At 39.0% G+C, this 19236-nt stretch overlaps 2 protein-coding genes across 2 annotated transcripts; one reads left to right on the forward strand and one right to left on the reverse strand.

Annotated features, from left to right (window-relative positions):
• Nucleotides 1-3535: 3535 nt before the first annotated feature.
• LOC133978950 (RNA-binding protein MEX3B-like) lies at nt 3536-9622 on the reverse strand. The gene is made up of 5 exons (XM_062417313.1): nt 8872-9622; nt 7118-7356; nt 6863-6908; nt 4904-5661; nt 3536-4141 (listed from the first exon to the last, which is right to left on the reverse strand). The coding sequence occupies exons 1-5, from the start codon at nt 9500-9502 to the stop codon at nt 3731-3733; spliced, it is 2085 nt and encodes a 694-aa protein (XP_062273297.1). The 5' UTR covers nt 9503-9622; the 3' UTR covers nt 3536-3730.
• A 2461-nt stretch (nt 9623-12083) lies between these two features.
• Nucleotides 12084-17771, forward strand: tmed7 (transmembrane p24 trafficking protein 7). The gene is made up of 4 exons (XM_062417314.1): nt 12084-12122; nt 12440-12646; nt 14881-15126; nt 16296-17771. The coding sequence occupies exons 2-4, from the start codon at nt 12488-12490 to the stop codon at nt 16530-16532; spliced, it is 642 nt and encodes a 213-aa protein (XP_062273298.1). The 5' UTR covers nt 12084-12122; nt 12440-12487; the 3' UTR covers nt 16533-17771.
• The last annotated feature ends 1465 nt before the right edge of the window (nt 17772-19236 follow it).

The following is a 19236-nucleotide window of genomic DNA, read 5'->3' on the forward strand; positions in this document are numbered from 1 at the left end:
AATGAAACACGACAAAAGTAGAGAGGATTAGGTTACGTCCTGTTGCACATATTTGGTGAAACCTCAGGTTCCTCACAACAAACATTAGAAACACCAATTATCCAAAATAAATGAATCACAGTAGTCTGACGTGGCTTTAAATGAAACCGTCTTTATTAAGTAACTTTAATATCAGAAAAATAAAACTCTTAAATTCTCTTTACAGCAAATATATAATATCAGTGCTTTGGCCGCAATAACTTAAAAGGCCGTTATAAAATATAGTCTGCTTTTAAACTCCTGACTCAATTTGAAGAATTTATATGCCATAAGACTCCCCCTACATATACATAACAAAAGTGTAGTAAAATTAGCAAATACTTTGAACTGTTGTTACAGCTTAACAATATATGTATTTATATATAGATAATCTAATACATTTTACAGTATACCTTTCTTAATTTGGTGGCATACAGACGAGACAGGCAGCTTGAATCCTTGGCCTTTGTACAGTTGCAGTGTGATGTTTTTACATTGGCGGTACATTATGAAGACATGCTCGTGATGCATATTCCATTTCCACTAAGTTAAACGGCAGCTATCAATACTATTATCATCATCATCAATACTGTAAACTAATAACTAATCTACAAGCAGATAGCATTGACACCCTCCTGCAACATTTCTGGGTTTCCAGCTCTTCATTCACTTAATCGCTTACAGAAAAGTTAAAAAAAAAAAAAAAATGAAATCTTATTGTAAACATTTTAATATAGATATATGTATATATTTATGAAATGTAACAAAATAAAAATAAGTTCTATATATTTATCAGTCATTAACAGTAATATTATATAATACATACACAAAAATGTCAATAGATTCATGTCAATAATCTGGGGGCCGACAGTGTATTGCATTCCCTCCGAGAGAGAAAGAGAGCAAAAAGAGATCGACCCTTTTGAGAGAAAAGCCAAACAAAAGGACGGATAGAAGACCCAGGGGGCAGAAGCAGATGGGTTTTTTTTGCACTTTTGGGACTCGTTTGGTTCCATTTCCTCGAGTAAGCTCGATCATCCATCCAAGAGACAATATTTAAGAAACAGAGCTCAGCGATGAAATAACTCCCAAATACTGTTAAGAGCTGGAATGCTGGAGGGATTGTAGTCCAACATCCACACAGTAAAGCAACAGTATTGACCTCATGTAGTGTCGGCATGGTCCAAGATTAAATCATTCCAGCTGCTTCCCCTTCAAAATGTCCGTTACTCATTCAATCCTGTAAAACAAAGTCTGGAGACACTGGTGTGTAAAGCTAAGATTTGAGATGATTTCCACCAAATTGTACCTTTCCTTCACTTTTCAGGCAGAGGAACGGACAAATGAACACAGTGAAGGGGAGGGGGAGGGTTGTTTTTTGATTCCCAGCTAGTCAATAGTGTGGAGATATGGGGAAGACAGGAGAAGGACCGCAAATGAGCTGATGAAACGCGAGAAGTTAAGTGTGTACCATTAAAACAAACCATCAATGCATTAGAGCAGAAGGTTAACCCCGACTGAAATGTAGCAGAATGCAGCAAAAAAAAAAAAAAAAAAAAAACATGAGATGTGTCTGTCTACGAGTTAAAGCCCAATATTGTTTGAGCTCTATAACAAGAACCCGAGGGGTTTAATTTATCTAGTACTTCCTTGAGCTGTTAACATACTGAGACTATTTTTGCATAGGCCTGGTAGACAGGACTCAGTGCTAAATGAAGACAAAGCGAAGCGATGGCTGGCCTTCATCGAAATTTTGCATCCCGGGGAATTATTCTGCTGGCCGCTAACCAACAAAAGGACACAAAATGTGACGAGGCGGCCACAGGGTTGCGCAGTTCGAGCGAAAGAACATTCAAGTGAAAGAAAAGGATATTATTGAGATGGCTGAAATGTCAGCCTGACTGTACAGTACGGGGAATTGTTCCAGATAACAGCCACCTTCGCATTAGAGTTTCACAGAATATCAGCTGTTTTGGATCCCAGGTGAGGTTTAAGTACTAATTAAGCATACCTAATACCATCTACAAAAGTGACTGCAATACAGGGGAGGAGGAATGTTACCAAAAGGTACGAGCTGTGCATATCTTTCTGGCTGAAAACCAGCACATGGTTTGCCAAACAAGTATGCAATCAAGGTAAAAAAGAAAGAAAGAAAGGAATTCATTCAAAAAAAATAGAGAAGGAAAAAAATATGAATCAAATAAACTAAGCGGGAGTGTTCGGTGCCAAAAGAATAAAACAAAATAGGCAGTAAATACTTGAAAAAGGACTTTCAAACAAATAGGAAGCATAACATAAAAAAACATCCCTGTGATATCACTTTTGTTCCACCAAGATGCATTTAAGAGACTGAACTTGGACAAATATATTAAGACTTCCTGTCTGTCAGCTTGTGTTCTTTAGAGCCAGGATTCTGGATTTGTAGATAGTGTTGTTAGTAAATAACCGGCTTTCCAAAAAGGCCACAACTTTGTTTGTTTGTTTTTTAAGACAGAGCAACACTGCGTCCACTCAACCTGTTGTTTTCTTTTTGTTTACTCAGAACGGAATTAGGCACAAGTTTATCGTAAACAGTAGAAATGGAAAGCAACGTGGCGATACTGGTGCGGTGTAACATCCTGGTACTAAAAAAAAAAGGAAAAAAAAAGGAGTTAACCACTTGTTAGTTCTAATTTGGGAAATAAAGAAAAAGGGACGCCACTGAGGTAACAGGAAGTTGCCATTTGGAGTGTGACCACTTTGCAGTTGCGTATTTGACCCACTAGGTTTAAAAACTTGATGGGTGTTTGCATGCGAATTGCAGATAATCAAAAATTCTGACTCGTGTTTTGGAGCATGTAAACATATCTTGTTTGAAGAAGCACAGATAGATTTCACTAGCCTGATAATAATTATAAATATTATCTGGAATAGAGTGGCATTTGCCATGGTAATGTAGCATGTGTACATACAAATATCCAGTTTACTGCTGTAGGCATTCAAATTCTGTTGTAATCATGAGCATACTGTTATTCATTTTAATTTATACATATTAATTTTTGGGTCTCACTATATGTAATCATGCTCATGTACTTGCTCCCTCCTATCTTCTCCTTGATTTTCTTGCTGTGAGCACAATAAACAAGACAAAGGGCAAAAGGGGACAGGGCTACAATTTCAGCACATAAAAACGACTGCAGCAACAAAATTTAAAAAGGCTAAAACTTTTGAGATGTAGAGGGACAAAAAAAAAAAACTAAAAAAAAAACTACTTTGACCAAAACTGAATTCAACGTTTCTTTAAAAAAATAATTTGGAAATATAAGTTGGCAGAAAATGATAAGTAAATGTTTCAGGGGAACAAAATGTGAATCAAAAAAATCATGATGAGCAAAAAAACAAAACAAAAAAAAGACCCACCCCACCCAATGCTACATAGAGGGCTTCCAACCCTCCCATTGATCAATCAATCAATCAATCAATCAATCAATCTAGGAAGAAGACTTCACAATAGCAGGCACATGAATGGGTTGAACACCCTCACCCATGCCCTAAATACAGATCATTCCTTATTCAGCTACTCTTCCTCACCTTTCTCAACTAAAACCAAGTTGAAGATGCACCTAAACACTGATTCGGGGTCAGTTTTGTAATTTTCCCTACACACGTTATGAATTGGAAGTGTTGGGAAGGCTGATCCCTCATCAGCCATTAAGGTGAATACATTTTAAAATCACATGTTGCGGAGCTGAATGGCCTGTGTAACCGGTGACAGGCACGCAGGGCACACCGCATCTGAACCCTGGCATATTTGGGTGGCACAATCTAGACAGAAGAGGTTATGGCCACAGGGAACCAAGGCAGCGATCACCTGGCTATCCATACAGTGGATACATATCTCCTGTCCTCTCCCTGCTGATCCAAACCCAGGTCGAAAGGAAAGGGAGGATTCAGGAGGGGAAGAGGAGGAAGCGGTGCTTTCACTGGAAGAGGAGAAGGCCGAGCAGTAGGAGGGGAGCCTGTGAGCGTCAACGGCCCCGGCCGAACCAAAAGCCCCTCGGTGAACACGCTGGGCCTGAGGGTGCTCCAAGGCCTCTGTCCCAGAGAAGGTTGGGGAAAGCCGGGGCGTCCCGGGTTGACTGGTCTGCAGACATGAGGGACAACAGTGTAAGTTTACTTCCCATGACATTTCAGTGCCATCAGTGAAAACAAAGGAAAATAATTATAAACACTTCTTCATCTAAGTAATGTGTAATCAACTATGATGAAACAATTTAACAATTAGATTCCACAAATTATTTGGATAATTGTTGTTTCATCAACTAAAAAAAAGGAATTTGTTGTTTTTCTGTTTATTAAATTGGAAATTGAATGGTTTTTTTTATTGTTGAAACAACAAAACAAGAAATCTGATGAAGTGATACGGGAATGTGAGGGGCAATCTGCACAATTTTCAGACTAAATGAGAAAATTAATAAAAGAATCAACACTAAGCTAAGAAAATAATGTTTTTTTACAGCCATATTAATCCATGCATTTCATAGGCTGAGTACGTAGTTAGTAATTTACTTGCTCAGGAGCCAGAGGTAACTGAGCCATTTTCAAGGTAACAGAGTTAGCAATAACTAAAACTGCTACAAGCCAAACATCTTTGTTGGAAATGAAATGTTTTATCGCCCTATTATCTGGCCCATTTATGTCGTAACCATAATATTAATTTTTTTTAGGACTAATACACAGGGATTAAAGCAAGAAAATATTTGTGAGCCTGAAGTTGTCCAAGAGGAAATGTGTACAATGTATTGAATTAAGTATAATATATGAATTTAAAACTGGTCTATGCCTGAGAACTTTAAGTCCTGAACACATACATAGTTTGAAAACCATAAAGATTAATTTTATCGACCTGAGTTTGACGAGCATCGAAGGCCTGAAGGGTTTGGTGGTCCACGAAGGGGCTCCAGATGTGGGGCTGTGCAGCAGGGTGCGAGGTTTGGGCAGTGGAGATGGTTAATGGGTCATATCCTGAGGAGGAGCCTCCTTCTATGCCGACCAGCTCCTCAGACCCCACTGGAAGGACGCTGTCGCCAAACCAGAAACTTGTACCACTGCCATTACTACTGTTGTTGTTGTTGTTGTTAGAATTTGCATTAAATGTGCAGTTCGGGCTGAAGTCTGCCATCCGGTTACCGTTTCCACTGCCGGGGAAGGAATCAGCTGAGCTAGAGCCGCTGCCGAGGGAGCTGGAGCTGTCATTACGGTAGGTGGAAGACATCCTGACACCACTGTTAATATTGCTATTGATTCTCTGAGTACCGTTGATGCTCATTGGCAGCACGCCAACACCACCCGATGATGATACACCCGCATGAAGCCACCCGGCCTCCCCCAACCCTGCCGCTGCCGCCGCCGCCGCCGCCGCCGCCGCCGCAGAACTCTCAAAGCTGACGTCTGTCCCGTTAAATTGAAAGTCATTGTTGTCTACACCTGGAACCTCAATGCCTCCGCAGGTTCCAGTGCGGATAGCGATGTGCGCTTCTATCTCCTCTCTCGCCCGGTCCACATTCTCAGGCATCCCGGTGACCTCGAACACGGGCTCTTTGTCACGGCTCGGAGTTACAATGTAGGTGTGGGTCTGTTGTTGAATGCGCTTGATGGTTGCCCCTGAAAGACATGATGACACCAAAATGTTTTGACTTAAGTGCAAGTTTAACACAAAGTTTAAATAACTGCTCTGGTTACACAGCTACATGAATGTCAAGAGTTCACCATGGAACTAAGTCTGACATAGGATGTTAAATGAGACGTTGAACAGGAGAAAAGAACAGTTAAGCATCAAGATGAAGAGTAGCATATTTATGATGCTCAAGACATTAACTGCAGAAAATCTGGGAAAGACGTAAACAAATCCCTACTTCAGTCTGCTGCAGCTTGACCTGTTTCTGTTAACTTATATTATATATAAGTTATATATAAATACTGAATATTACAATGTCACACTGCCTGAGTGCTATGTGTATGTGCCACTGCTTCTTTTTGTTGTCATGTCAGCTTGTTACCTCACCCTCTCCAGCCTAAATGACACATGGTTGCAAACCACTGCAGTGCAATTTACAAATCAATCCCAGGGCTTTCTGACACTGGGGTGGTAATGTCAACAGGGCAAGAGGTTAATGACTCGGCAAGAGAAAAATGCAACTTCTGGGGTGAAGCTGAGAATATTAAAACTCATTCTGAGGCTGTTGGCAACAAAATATAATCAGTTACACATTTCACAATTTTAGATTAATGATCTGAAAAAAGTAATCTGTTGTATGGGCTATCACAGCAATGTGGTTAGTTTGTTAATCTCATGTAAGATATATGCAACTATTCATGTCAACTACATTGTGGTCCAAAGCATTAAATGCAAAGTAAAAATTAAATATGAAGAAAATAACCTGGTGACAGTTTTTATTCCCAACACTTCAATTCTAGACTTTGAAAATACTTAGAACATATTTCAGGTATTTTACCCTTTTGTGAATGAACACAGAGACTGTTTCTACCATTGTTTATATAAAATCTAAATAATCTTAACGATCTAGAAAAACCTGCTCCAAACTTGATTGCCAAAAGACAGTTTTACTCTCACAAGTCTTTTTATCAGCCTGACAAGGAAGTGAGACTTGCTCTGCTGTTACGAAACATGTCAATAGTCTTAAATTATGTTCTGGCCTTGATGTCCGGATCTGTTCCGGATTTTCTGTTCACACCTACAGTCACTGTGAAAACAAACGACAAACCTGATGTCTTGTGAACACTCTTCCCCTGAATCAAGTAAAAAAAAAAGTTAATCTGAAAACAGAATGAATTAAGAACCCACCTTTGGGACCAACAACCAGCCCGACAACACGATATGGCACCCGCACCTATATGGTTGAAAAGATAAGGGGGTAATAATACATTATTTATATAGTAACAACATAAAACACAGTGTATATCTTTTACAACACTTTGAGATGGCAACACACCAAAACCTGAGATATTATAATGACAGCACTTAATGTGGTTCACTGCACAAGAATGTCAGCTTCATATCTTTAACATCTGAACAACATAAAGACTCATAATCACAGACCTGAATAGTCGTCTGTCCAGGTAGAGCAGGGGTCCCTGGACCAGATGCTGTGGACAGTGGGCCCGCTTTGTTTCTAGAGGCTCTGATGAGGGAGAAGTGCTCAGCTGCAGACAGGATCTCCCTTTTGGCCATGGCCACATCTTCCTTGCGTCCCGTTACAACAAAGACAGGCTGCTCACCCCTAACCGGTGTCTTTATGTAGGTGTTTGTCTTGGCTCGAAGGGCCTTAATCTTACAGCCTTTTGGAGACAAGTTCAAGAGAGAACAGGAAATAGATGGTTAGTCACATCAACTTGATCTGTTTAGCCAAAAATCACAAATTATCCTCAAACTGTTTTAAATTCTGTACAATGTATGCCACCCTCTAAATTTATACCTTGAATTTTGAGCAGGAGAAGCTATAAAATCAAATGCTAATAAGTTGGGTTACTACATCATGTTTTAAACATTAACCACATTAAATTAAAGTTTGATACTCAACATTTCCAAATTACACAAACACAGGGTCATGCCACTTGTAGTTAAAAGGATAGGTTCACAATTTTTCTGTATTAAAACAAGTCAGGTGCCTACATGAAAACTAAAAGAGGTTTCCCCTGCTGTAATCACTCCTGTTCCTACTGGCTATTAAAAGATCCACTTCAAATATACTTTCAATGTACGGTAAGTATAAGTGGCGGGGGCCTAAATCCACAGTGTGCTCACACCGTCATTTTGTGCAAAAAATGTATTTAAAAGTTAATCTAATCTAACGTTAGGTTTAGGCAGTCTGAGTTAGTCATATCAAGTGGATATCTGCACATTTACACTCTTTTTAGCATCCAGTTCCCTTATAGTGTTTCCCTGTTGAGCTACAGTAGAAGTATAGAAATTAATACTAAAAAGCCCAGACACTGAAACATGTGTTTCATCTGATTTCATAATTGCTAAACTTTTAAACACTTTTTTTAACAAATCTGTGAACCCCCTCTTTTAAAGTTTCCAATCATTACCACACACCATTTAAGAGTTACATAGCTTATAAATTCAATATTCCTTTCAGCTGTGGTTAAGAGTCCAACATCATTACCAGAGAGCCATTTCCTGTTGTTGTCAACAGCGCAGTCATTGCACCCTCCCCCAACTGGGCTCAAAACAAGTCACAAAAACAACCTCCAAAACAAATTAAGCTATGTGAAGTTTATGTAAAAGGCCAAACAAATGTGTTGGATACATACATATATACATTTATTTATTTTTAAGCCTGTCGTGTTCAGCTAAACTCGGTAGTCTCGGTTATGTCATGGAGCTGATTGTAACCTCCAGCTGATGTGGCAAAGCAATGAGACCACCATCAACACACTGAGACAAAGCCGACTCCCAGGTTTATGGAGCACGAGGCCGAGCACAGATAAAAACATCCATAACACACACACATACACAGGAGCTGTCACACATGGAGCTGCTGGCTGATAAAAACTTGTGATGTAAACTTTTGTTGCGTGTTGGAGGCTGTTGGGGCGGCGCTGACCCAGTTAGCACTTAGGAGAAGTGCTAAGCTAACGGCACAGATCAAGAAGCAAAAAGTGGAGAATTTAACCTGATTCAGGGTGTCCCATGTTTAAAAAAATTTAATGTAAACAATTTATAATTAATTATGTAACATAGCAGGTTAGTATCGTGTTTTGTTTTTGACTGGTCTATTTTCCCCTAAAGTTTGGACTCAACTCCCACCAGCCTGTTAGCTATAGCAGCTCAATCCGTCCCAAACTCACCCTGCCTGCCCACGATCTCCGCGACGTGCTCGGAGCTCGGCACGGCCACACACTCGGTGGTGTTCACGCTCTTCCGCCGAGACAACAACGCCGCTTCGGCCTCGTAGCCCGGCTCTCCGTACACGCCAGGCGGTAGCATCGCCATGCTGCTGGTTGGCGGTAGCAGGGCGCTGCCGCCGACTCCAGCATCATCCCGCTCGTCTCCGTTGTATAATAAGACCGTCTCCACCTGCGACGGCTCCATCCCGGGCGGCAGCACGGTGCCACCCGGCCCCTGCGGGAGTAGCTGGTGGCGGTGGGCCTGCGCTAGCAACGAGCTACCGGTGCAGCCGGAGGTGGCTACAACTTCTGGATCCTCGTCTTCGGGTGCTGCCGTCATGCTCACTTCGTCTCCCGAGGGCGGCCGATGAAGCGGCTTCAAGTCTAACACCGTACCGAGAAGGTTGAAATGAGAAACCGGGAGGAGCTGGTGGTGGTGGTGGAAGGAGACGCTCTCATCGGGTTGTTCGAGGGTCTGACTCTGGGTGCCGTGGTGCTCTTCGAGGCCCATACCGGCGAAAGCGTGCACTAGCGGTGGTGGGACCTCGGACTCTCCCTCGTCGGCCTCCAGCAGAGACGTGCTACTCGGCATGGTGCAAAAGTTTTATAATTGTGCCGTTAAACGGTCAACGAAACGACCGATGGATCAAATTTATTTTTTTGTGTACAAAAAATAAAAAAGCGACCAGCGCCTGTTGGTTGAAATGTGGAGCTTTTGTTTTGTCTGCCAGCTCTCCATGCAGCCCTCCCTACACTGTAATCTCGCAGCTTCTCGCGAGCATTTGTTTTGAGGTCAAACGAGTATTCACACTTGTCATGTAGACGCAGTCAATGCGCATCTCTCTGGGACAGCGAGAACATCATATTATAATATATCAAAATCAGCGGTGGACAGTAGCCTAAATAAGTACATTTACCCAAGTACAGTGGTAAACATAGCTTTGAGCTAATTGTACTTTATTTCCATACTATGCTTCTTTATACATCCACTCCATATCGGGGATATCGCACTTTCCACTCAATTACATTTATTTGACAGCTTTAATTATTTTTAAGTTTTACATAAAATATTTTTTTGAGATTCTGTTTAAATGGTTGCCCTATTATTTTCTTTAAAAAAAAAATGCGTTATGCACTGTGTGTAAAAATGCTATATAAAGTGTACACTTATAATATGATGCAGTATACTATTACTATCAATCCACCCAAAGTATCTAAAATTGGCTTTACATCAATAACCTATATTACAACCTATAATATCACCTTTCTCACAGTGTCAGCAAAAACTGAGAATGTATAAGCTTTGTAAAAGCAGAATTTATTGCATAGCTGTTTTTTAATTAAGTGCTAGGTGAGTGTAGTTTGGTGGTGGTTTAGTTTGAGTGAAAAATGTGTGAGCACTGACTGCATTTTGTGTCAAAACTATCTATGCAATAAAAGGTTATCCTTGTAGTGAAGCCTCTGAATAGAAACATCAAGAGAGAGAGAAAAGCAGAAATTGGTATAATTTTAGTACTTTTTTCTTTTTCTTTTTTTAAACCTATGCAGAAGCATTCAATAGTCCAATGTGACTTTGACCCCATGGTTGTATATTCAGGCCACAGGTGGTGTCATAAATTGTACCTCTACTTGCAATTAAATGCTGGTTTAAAGACAACTCTGTATAGGGCTGCAGTCTCATTGGGGGAAAAAAAATTGCCTAACTGATTGTCAGAGGTCAAAGCATTCCTAAATACACCAGAAAGCATCCAGTGAGTGGACAACTGGACATGGAAATGGTTATTTCTTCTTAGTTCTAAGGACTTACTTCACTCACTTCTTGAGGTTTAATCCCACATCTCAATATTCACATACATACAGTAGGTCTAATAAATATTACCAAATATATTCAAAAGAAGCTTTGTATCAGACACATCATCATCAGTTCAGACACATCAGGATCATCAGTTCTTAAGATAAATACCTTTCAAGGACAGGTTCACAGTTTTTCCAAATCTGTCCTGAAACAATATTCAGATGCCCAAATGAACAGGGAAATAGGGTTTTCTTGCCATAATCATTCCTCCTGTTCATACTGGCCTTTAGAAGATCTCTTCATAATGAACTTAGGTTGTAAGTGACGAGGGCCAAAATCCCAAATCCTCCTTCTGTGCAAAAATGTATTTAAAAGTTTATCTGATGCTAATATATAGCTTCAGCCATTCAAATGAGACAAATAATTATTATAAGTGCCAAAATCCCACTTTAAAAAAAAAAGTATCAAGCTCAGCAGGGAAACATTGTCCAAGGAAACACAAAGAGGGAATTTTATGCTAAAAAACAAAAACAAAAACAAAAACAATATAAATGTGGCAGCAATCCACTTGATACTCTCTTGAACTCTGATTGCTAAAGTCCAATATAAGCTTCAGATAAACCTTTAAAAGCATTTTTGCACAAAATGACTGTGTGGGAACACTGGGTTTTGCCCCCCCCCATCACAGAAAGCACATTTGAAGGTGGTCTTTTACTAGCCAATATGAACAGGTGGAATCATTACATTGAAGAAAATCTCTTTCAGTGTTCATATGGGCACCTGACTGTTGTTTTAAGACACACTTGGGGGGGGGGGGGGGGGGGGGGATTGAACCTATAGCCTACTTTAAATAGATGTCAGAGGCCTTTATATAACCAGAGGCACTGCCAGGAAATTACACAATTGTGTCATTACTAGAGGCTGTCTAAAAAAAAAAAAAAAAGTTTAAAAAAGAATGAAAATAGGTTGCAGTGGGTTGTAGTTTGAAAACGGGTATTTATTTTATACATACTGTAAATGTTTATTAATAATAATAATAATAATATTACATTTAATTTGTAGAATACCGTAATTCAGAAGATAAGATTTGAAGATGTCTTACAAACTAGGCTAAAATATGACGTATCCATTTTTGACATGTTGAATGTAGGATTCAGGTACGCTCTCAATATTTCCGCAGTTTAAGATCCAATGTTCAGATAAATATCAGCAGCCACGTTGAAATGTATTGATAAAGGGAAGAATGCGCATTAACACGTCTAAGGACGTGGCCCACGTGATCTGAATAGTGCCCCGCCCCTTCTTTTTTGACCAATGGGAGAGAGTGAAAGGACGTGGCTTTAGAAACGACAGCCAATGGCTTGCTACGTCGGGAACACGTCATTCGGCATTAGTCGCATCCGGGTGAGCGTTTGAGGTGAGTAGCTAAAGCTGATTGAGACAAAACAAATAATTCAGAAATTATAACGTTTCAATTTACTTATACTTAAATGATAACGACTGTGCCCATAATACACTGACCATAGAGACATGTTATAAATCCCAAGTGGTTTCCTGGCTCTATAATATAAAGGCCAGGCATCTAGCTAGTTAGCTTTAAGCTAACAACTTGTCGCTAATATCAATGTCCGGGTTTGCTTTGTCACCATTTTTGTCTTTTTTCTTCTTCTTTTAAAAAAAAAACTCCCTCTGTATGGATTTTAATGTGATGTCTGCTTGTGCATCTTTCTGCAGGTTCACTCAGATTTTCTCCGTTGAAGATTTTGGCTCTCAGTCTTGAGGATGTACGGATCCTTTCGGGTGTTGTTGCAGGTGCTGTGGGCCCAGCTGCTCTGTGGGTGGGTGCTGGGCTCCGAGCTCACCTTTGAGCTGCCAGACAACGCCAAGCAGTGTTTCTATGAGGACATTATCATTGGCACCAAGTGTACGCTGGAGTTTCAGGTACGTGTGACTTAAGCCTTGTTATTATAGGAAACTGTCATTTTAAAATAGTTAAGGTCCCTTTTCATTATCCATTATCAGCTTTTTTTCAAAACATTCAATATTTATTTTCTACACACACATTCAAAAGGGTTGAGTCAAGAGAGACTAGACTTGTAGGTTTAGAAACAATCACAGGACTTATAGTCTGTAGTTTTTCTGCTGTGTGTTTTAAAGGACCAGTTTAACTAGTTTACGCTTCAAGCACTGAGCATCAGTACTATGTGTAAAGACGGGTTAACAGTTCTTCAGGTCTTATTTTCAAACAACAGTCGGGTGCCTAAATGAACATTTGAAAAAAAAAATGTGTCGCCATATTCATTCCTGCTGTTCTCACTAACCATTAGAAGATACCTTCATAATGCACTTATAATGTAAATGATGGGGGACAAAACCAACAAGACTCCCTCTGCAAAAATATATTGTAGTCGAAGTTTACCTGAAACTAATACAACATTTCAGCCATCCAGAATTAGTCAAACCAGGTAGATATCTTTCAGTATTTGTATAATTGACTGTAAATGTGGCAGATATCCATTTGATATGACTGCTGCAGCCTCATATAAGCTTCACATAAACTTTTAAATGCATTTCCGAGCATAATGAGTATGTGGAGAGACTGTGGATTTTGGCTTCCATCACTGAAGGGCATCTTGTAACAGCCATTATGAACAAAATAGATGATTACAGCAAGGAAAACCTCTTTCAGTGACAAAGACAGACAGACAGACAGACAGACAAGACAGACTTGAAAAAATTGTGAACCCATCCTTTAATGTAGTACTGATGCTCAATACTTAGAGTGTAAATTGGCAGATCTTGTCTTTATTATAAAACGGTCAATCTCTGGGAACTATAAAATGATCTGAATCTTTCCCAATTACTAATTGTAACATAAATAATTATGAATAGGGCTGCAGTGAATGATTATTTTCATTATAGATCAATCAGTTGATTATTTTCTTGATTAATGGATTGGTTGATAAAATGGTGAAACACGTTGATCACTGTGTCTAAAAGCATAAGGCGACATCCTCAATTGTCTTGTTTTGTCTCAACAACAATCCACAACCCAAAGATATTCTGTTTGCTATCAGAGGACTAAAGAAACCAGAACATATTCATATTTAAAAGGCTGGAACCAAAGAATTTGGATAATTTTGCTCCTAAAAACATTATTCAAAATGATTAATCGATTTTTCAGATAATTAAGTTTAATAGTTGACAACTAGTGGATTAACTGACAAATCGTTGCAGCTCTACATGTGAATTATTTATTGTACACAAGTGAAAGAGTATGTGGCCTCTTTGTTTTGTTGCAGATGACCTGCAGCCTTTACACAATACCGGTGATCTTGCAGTTTTCTTCAGGATTTTTTGCTTTTCTGTTGAAGTTACCAAACAATCATTTCAAGGCAAATATTACAACAGTCTCAGTGTATGTCTACATTTAGAGAGAGCAGTATTTTGTCTCACCTTTCAGCTGACTTGTCTGAAACTAGAAAGTAGCAGACAAGATATTTTGTTGTTTGTAGTTTTCATGTCTAAGTTTAACAAAGCATGAAATATGAAATACTCCAGAACATTTATTTTTAGAAGGTCATGGGACTTTTTTCCCGTAAAAAAAGATCAAACGCGACTGAATTGGATGCGACTGGCATATGAAATTAATTTTGTCCACATGGTCCACTCTTCTTCTTTCTCACTGTACTACTTGGCACAGGGCATAATGGAATAAAGATAGGGTGCCAGTGCTTTACTCCTCCTTCAGTTTTACACAGCTTTCATTAAGAGCATATTCACTTCATCCTTAATGTCACACAGGCAAAAAAACTACAACATGCAGTCAATAAATCATCCAAGATTATTTGTCTTACCCATCAGTTGAATCACTATGTCACAAATGCTCAATCAAATGAGCAAAAAAGATCATCTCTGACCCCTCTCGTCCTGCTCGGCACCTCTTCCAGCTGATGCCCTCTAGGAGGCGCTACAGGTCCACAGAGAAAGCAAATTCTCAAGAGTAAAATGTCTCAGGCACCGTACCTGATTTCAGACATTTTACACATTTCCCTCTCGATAAATTTTCAGGCTCACAAATCTTTCCTTTTTGTACTCCCTGAATTCCACTGACCTTGGTTGTGTGGTCATTAATAATTGATTGATTGATTACTTCTGTCTTTATGTCCTTCCAGGTGGTGACAGGTGGCCATTATGATGTGGACTGTCGTTTGGAGGACCCAGAAGCCACTACACTCTACAAGGAGATGAAAAAGCAATATGATAGCTTTACCTTCACAGCCGCCAAGAACGGCACCTACAAGTTCTGCTTCAGTAACGAGTTCTCAACCTTCACCCATAAGACGGTTTACTTTGACTTCCAGGTCGGCGATGACCCTCCACTCTTCCCCAATGAGAACAGAGTCACTGCTCTCACCCAGGTGAGTGTGTTTTTAGTGTGTTTGTGTGAAGAAGTATATATTTGCATACATAGTATTTGCTTTGTGTAACACTGCACACCCAAATTTATTTTTGATTTTTAACTAAGAAGCCACAGTCCCATTTTCCATGCAGCACATCAAACAACATGAGATGATGCACTTTTGCACGCTCACTCTGCTGATCGTTTCACTGCACCTGTTGGGGCGGGCCAACTTCTCTGTGGGTCAAATTAATACATGTAGTTTTGTGACCTTTGCAAATTCTTAGAAAGGCTCCACCGAATTGGAGCCTGAAAAGAACTTTAACCCATCGTAATGACCTAAACATCTGTGTGGGTGTGCTGAAGAGCATCTACAGGATAGACATATTTTTTTAATTTAGTACACACAGTCTTATGCCCCAACTCTACATCTGTTATTGTGTGTGTGTGTGTGTGTGTCTAAATACTGTTAACACAATCAATATTTTATTATTCCCATTATGTTTTCACAGGACTTTGTTTTTCTGAAGCCAAAATAACTGGTGTATACAGCATGTACTGTTGTAATAGAGGAGCTGGCAACTACAAGATTTATATTCAGTCCAAAAGCTGAAGAGTTTGTGGTAGTTTACTTTTTCATGAGCCTGAGCACTGAGTGAAACATGTTGCTCTCTTCAGTTTTAATAAAAGGTCCTTGATCATATGTTTACAGAATGTTGTGTTCTCGCACTTGTGGTTTAGTGTTTTTCTTAAAACCAGTGAAACATGTTTCAGGGAAATATGGTCAACAAGGAACTACTTCAGCCACTGGTTAAAGGTTCAGTGGCATTACATTTCCGTTGATGGAAACACTGCTGCACTGTGTTTATCATTCATATGTCATATCAAGTTATAATTCGAATATTTCATCACCATTTTAGAACATTAACACACTACCAGTCTACAAACTGTTGAATCATCTTATATACTGTTAACAGTTTGTGATCGTTATGATCAATATTTATTAGCTACATCAGAAATGATACGTCACGCCCTTTTCAGGGAAATTTTGACTTAAATGAAATACTTTTCGTTTCACAAGTTTGAATGAAAGTGATTTATAAAAGTTATCTTCCTGTTAGTTGGACAATTATTTATTTTTCAGCCGCAAATTCAATATGCTGGCTTCTGTTTTCCAAACATTTCCAGATGGAATCAGCCTGCGTGTCCATCCATGAGGCACTGAAGTCTGTCATCGACTACCAGACACACTTCCGACTCCGTGAGGCCCAGGGACGCAGCAGGGCGGAGGACCTCAACACCCGCGTGGCATTCTGGTCCATCGGAGAGGCCATTATCCTTCTGGTGGTCAGCATCAGCCAGGTTGTCCTGCTGAGAAGCTTCTTCTCTGACAGGAAGACCACTACAACACGTGTTGGATCGTAACAGTCTCTGAGCCCTGGGATCTGAATAATCACTTTGTTTATCCATACCTGGCTCATATGCATAGAGTCAATGAGAAAAGCAGTGCTGATCAGATATTTGATCATATCAAACTGCCAGGTCGTAAAATCTGTCACGTCATTCAGCAATGCTGTTCTCAGAGACTTTATGCAAATGAGTCTATAAAGGATGTATGTGTTTTTTGAAAAGTTTTTGAGGGGTAAAAGAAATGACCTAAAGAAAGGCTTGATTATGTTGTTTAAAACTATCTGTATTTGAGGCATTGAAGCAGCTTAAACATGTAGTTTAAGCAAACCTCAAGTACTTCAAATATTTGAAATAATTTCTAATTCTATTCCCTTTTTTAATTGTGTCCTTTCTTTGCAGTTCTACCCCCTTCATCTCATAACTTCTGATCTATTGTCCATTTTTCAGCCCAGACTGTGCACTGACATAACCAGGAAATGGGGAGTTGTAACTAAACATACTCACAATGCAAGAAAGTTGAGAATCTCTTTCCTTATCTGCAGAGCATTTGGGTCACTACAAACTACACTGGCCAGCCGAGGTTTTTCCCCATGTTGGTTGCATTTGATTGTGAAAAATCTGTTGCATTTTTTCTTTGTTATTAAACCTCACTGTATAGAGTGAGAAAGAGTAGATATTGTGTTTGCTTTTATCAGCTTTGTCATTTTAGATGAGTAGTGAGAGGAGACGGGCGTTTGCTGTACAGAGAGTAAGCCATCCTTAAATCTAATATTGGCTCAAAAACAGCTGTACGAAGTTTGTATTTGGGTTGAAGGACTGAAAATTAGAGATGTGGAAGGACTCTGTTCCTTAAAATAAAACGTCAGTTCATGTATTTTATATTCCATTTGTTGGGATTACATGTCTGATTAAAGTCGTGCTTAACTTTGTTAGGTAAATATCTCCTTAAAATTTTAAAGTTACAACTCAGATCTTTTCTATTACGTCTATGTGACTCACCATGGGAGATGAAAAGAAAAAATCTGAAAGTTATTGTGATTGAAAATCTGTTTAGTGGCAATGACAGTTTTAAGCACACTGACTTGTTATAAAAAAAAAAACTTTCACTGGTTCCATGCATTGTTATATCTAGTTCTGCCTTTGCTGTTTAAATTGTAACAACTTATTTATGTTGTGGGCTCATATTGATTTTATACAGCACTGTTGTAAAATTTGTTTTCAAAATATTGCTTGAATATAAGACTATTCTGGTCATTTGAGTTGTAGTTGTTATTTTCGAGATGAGCCCCTCAATGGTCACTCAGCAAAAATTCCTTTTCAGAAAGATGTTATAGCTTGTCTTCAATTTTTGTTACGATTATTTTCATTATGGATAAATCTGACGATTATTTTCTGGATTAATTGATTAGTTGTTTGAAGCTGGTGGTAAGAAGATGGTTTTAAAAAAAAAAAGTCTGTTTCAGTTGTCTTGTTTTGTCCCAACCAGCAGTTCACAACCCAAAGACACTCAGTTTACTGTTACAGAGGACTAAAGAAAACTGAAAAATATTCACATAAGGAGTTGAAATCAGAGACTTTAGACATTTTTAATTAAAAAATGTTTCCATAATTGCAGCTCTAATATTTATTGGCTCGGACTTTTTCCACAGTGATTGTTCAGTTTTTAATCATCTGATTCAAATTTTTTATACTGTAAGAAAATCCTAAATGTTTATTCTTGAGACTTTCACATAACATTTGAGCCTTCAAGAAGCACTACAACCAGTAATTGCAGGCTCAGTCCAAGTAGGGAGGCTTTCAGCCAGGAATCATTTGAAAATCAGTGTTTCTTGCTCTCACTATTAAATCTAGTTCTTAAGACATAAGCATGGATGAAACATTAAATACCAGACAACAATGTAACCAGTTTGGAGTTCATCCGTGACATCAATTAAGGTAATTCGACATCAGGTAACCTATGATCTAGAAGACCACACTGAGCTCACACCTGAATTTGACCATAAATACAATGAAAAAGACTCTGCAAGCCTTAATGTTTTTGTCTATACTTTGGCCTTTTTGAATTGTGGAACATGATCACAATTGACTGAAACTTCACACGATCCTGAGTTCACTCAGAAATATACATATACAGCCCCTAATTACCTCTGTTTGTCTTTGCTTCCTGTGTTATTTCCCTGATTCACAATATGTTCTCTGTCAGCAGTGGTGGAAAGTAACATTTTCTCAACTACTGTACTTAAGTACAATTTTGAGGTACTTGAGCTTCCATTTTGTGCTACTTTATAATCTATACTTGCACTACATTTATTCAACAGCTGTAGTTACTTCCCAGAGTTGACAATGGATAATATAACAAGCTTTCAAAATACAACACATTGTTAAAGATGAGACAAGTGGTTTATAACTTTTTTGGCTTTTGATGACTTGCAAAAAGCAGTGTGTAGTCAGTGTTACACTTCAGATTTCTATGAGTTGTAAACAGCTCCACCAAAAAGGGATTTTTCTTACTAAACATCTCACCTGGTTCCAATATTTTACCAAAATTCAAAGATAAGAGAAAAGGTCCAAAAACTGAAAACAGATTTGTGTATCAGAACTTTTTCTTCTATCACCTCCAATTAATCATCTCATGACCCCTCAGATTTATCTGGTGACCCTTTGGAGAGGTCCGACCCCTAGGTTGGGAACCAGTGAACTAAACAAGCTAACTTTATAT

The sequence above is a fragment of the Scomber scombrus genome, chromosome 4 (genome assembly GCF_963691925.1).
Source record: "Scomber scombrus chromosome 4, fScoSco1.1, whole genome shotgun sequence".
Classification (NCBI taxonomy): Eukaryota; Metazoa; Chordata; class Actinopteri; order Scombriformes; family Scombridae; genus Scomber; species Scomber scombrus.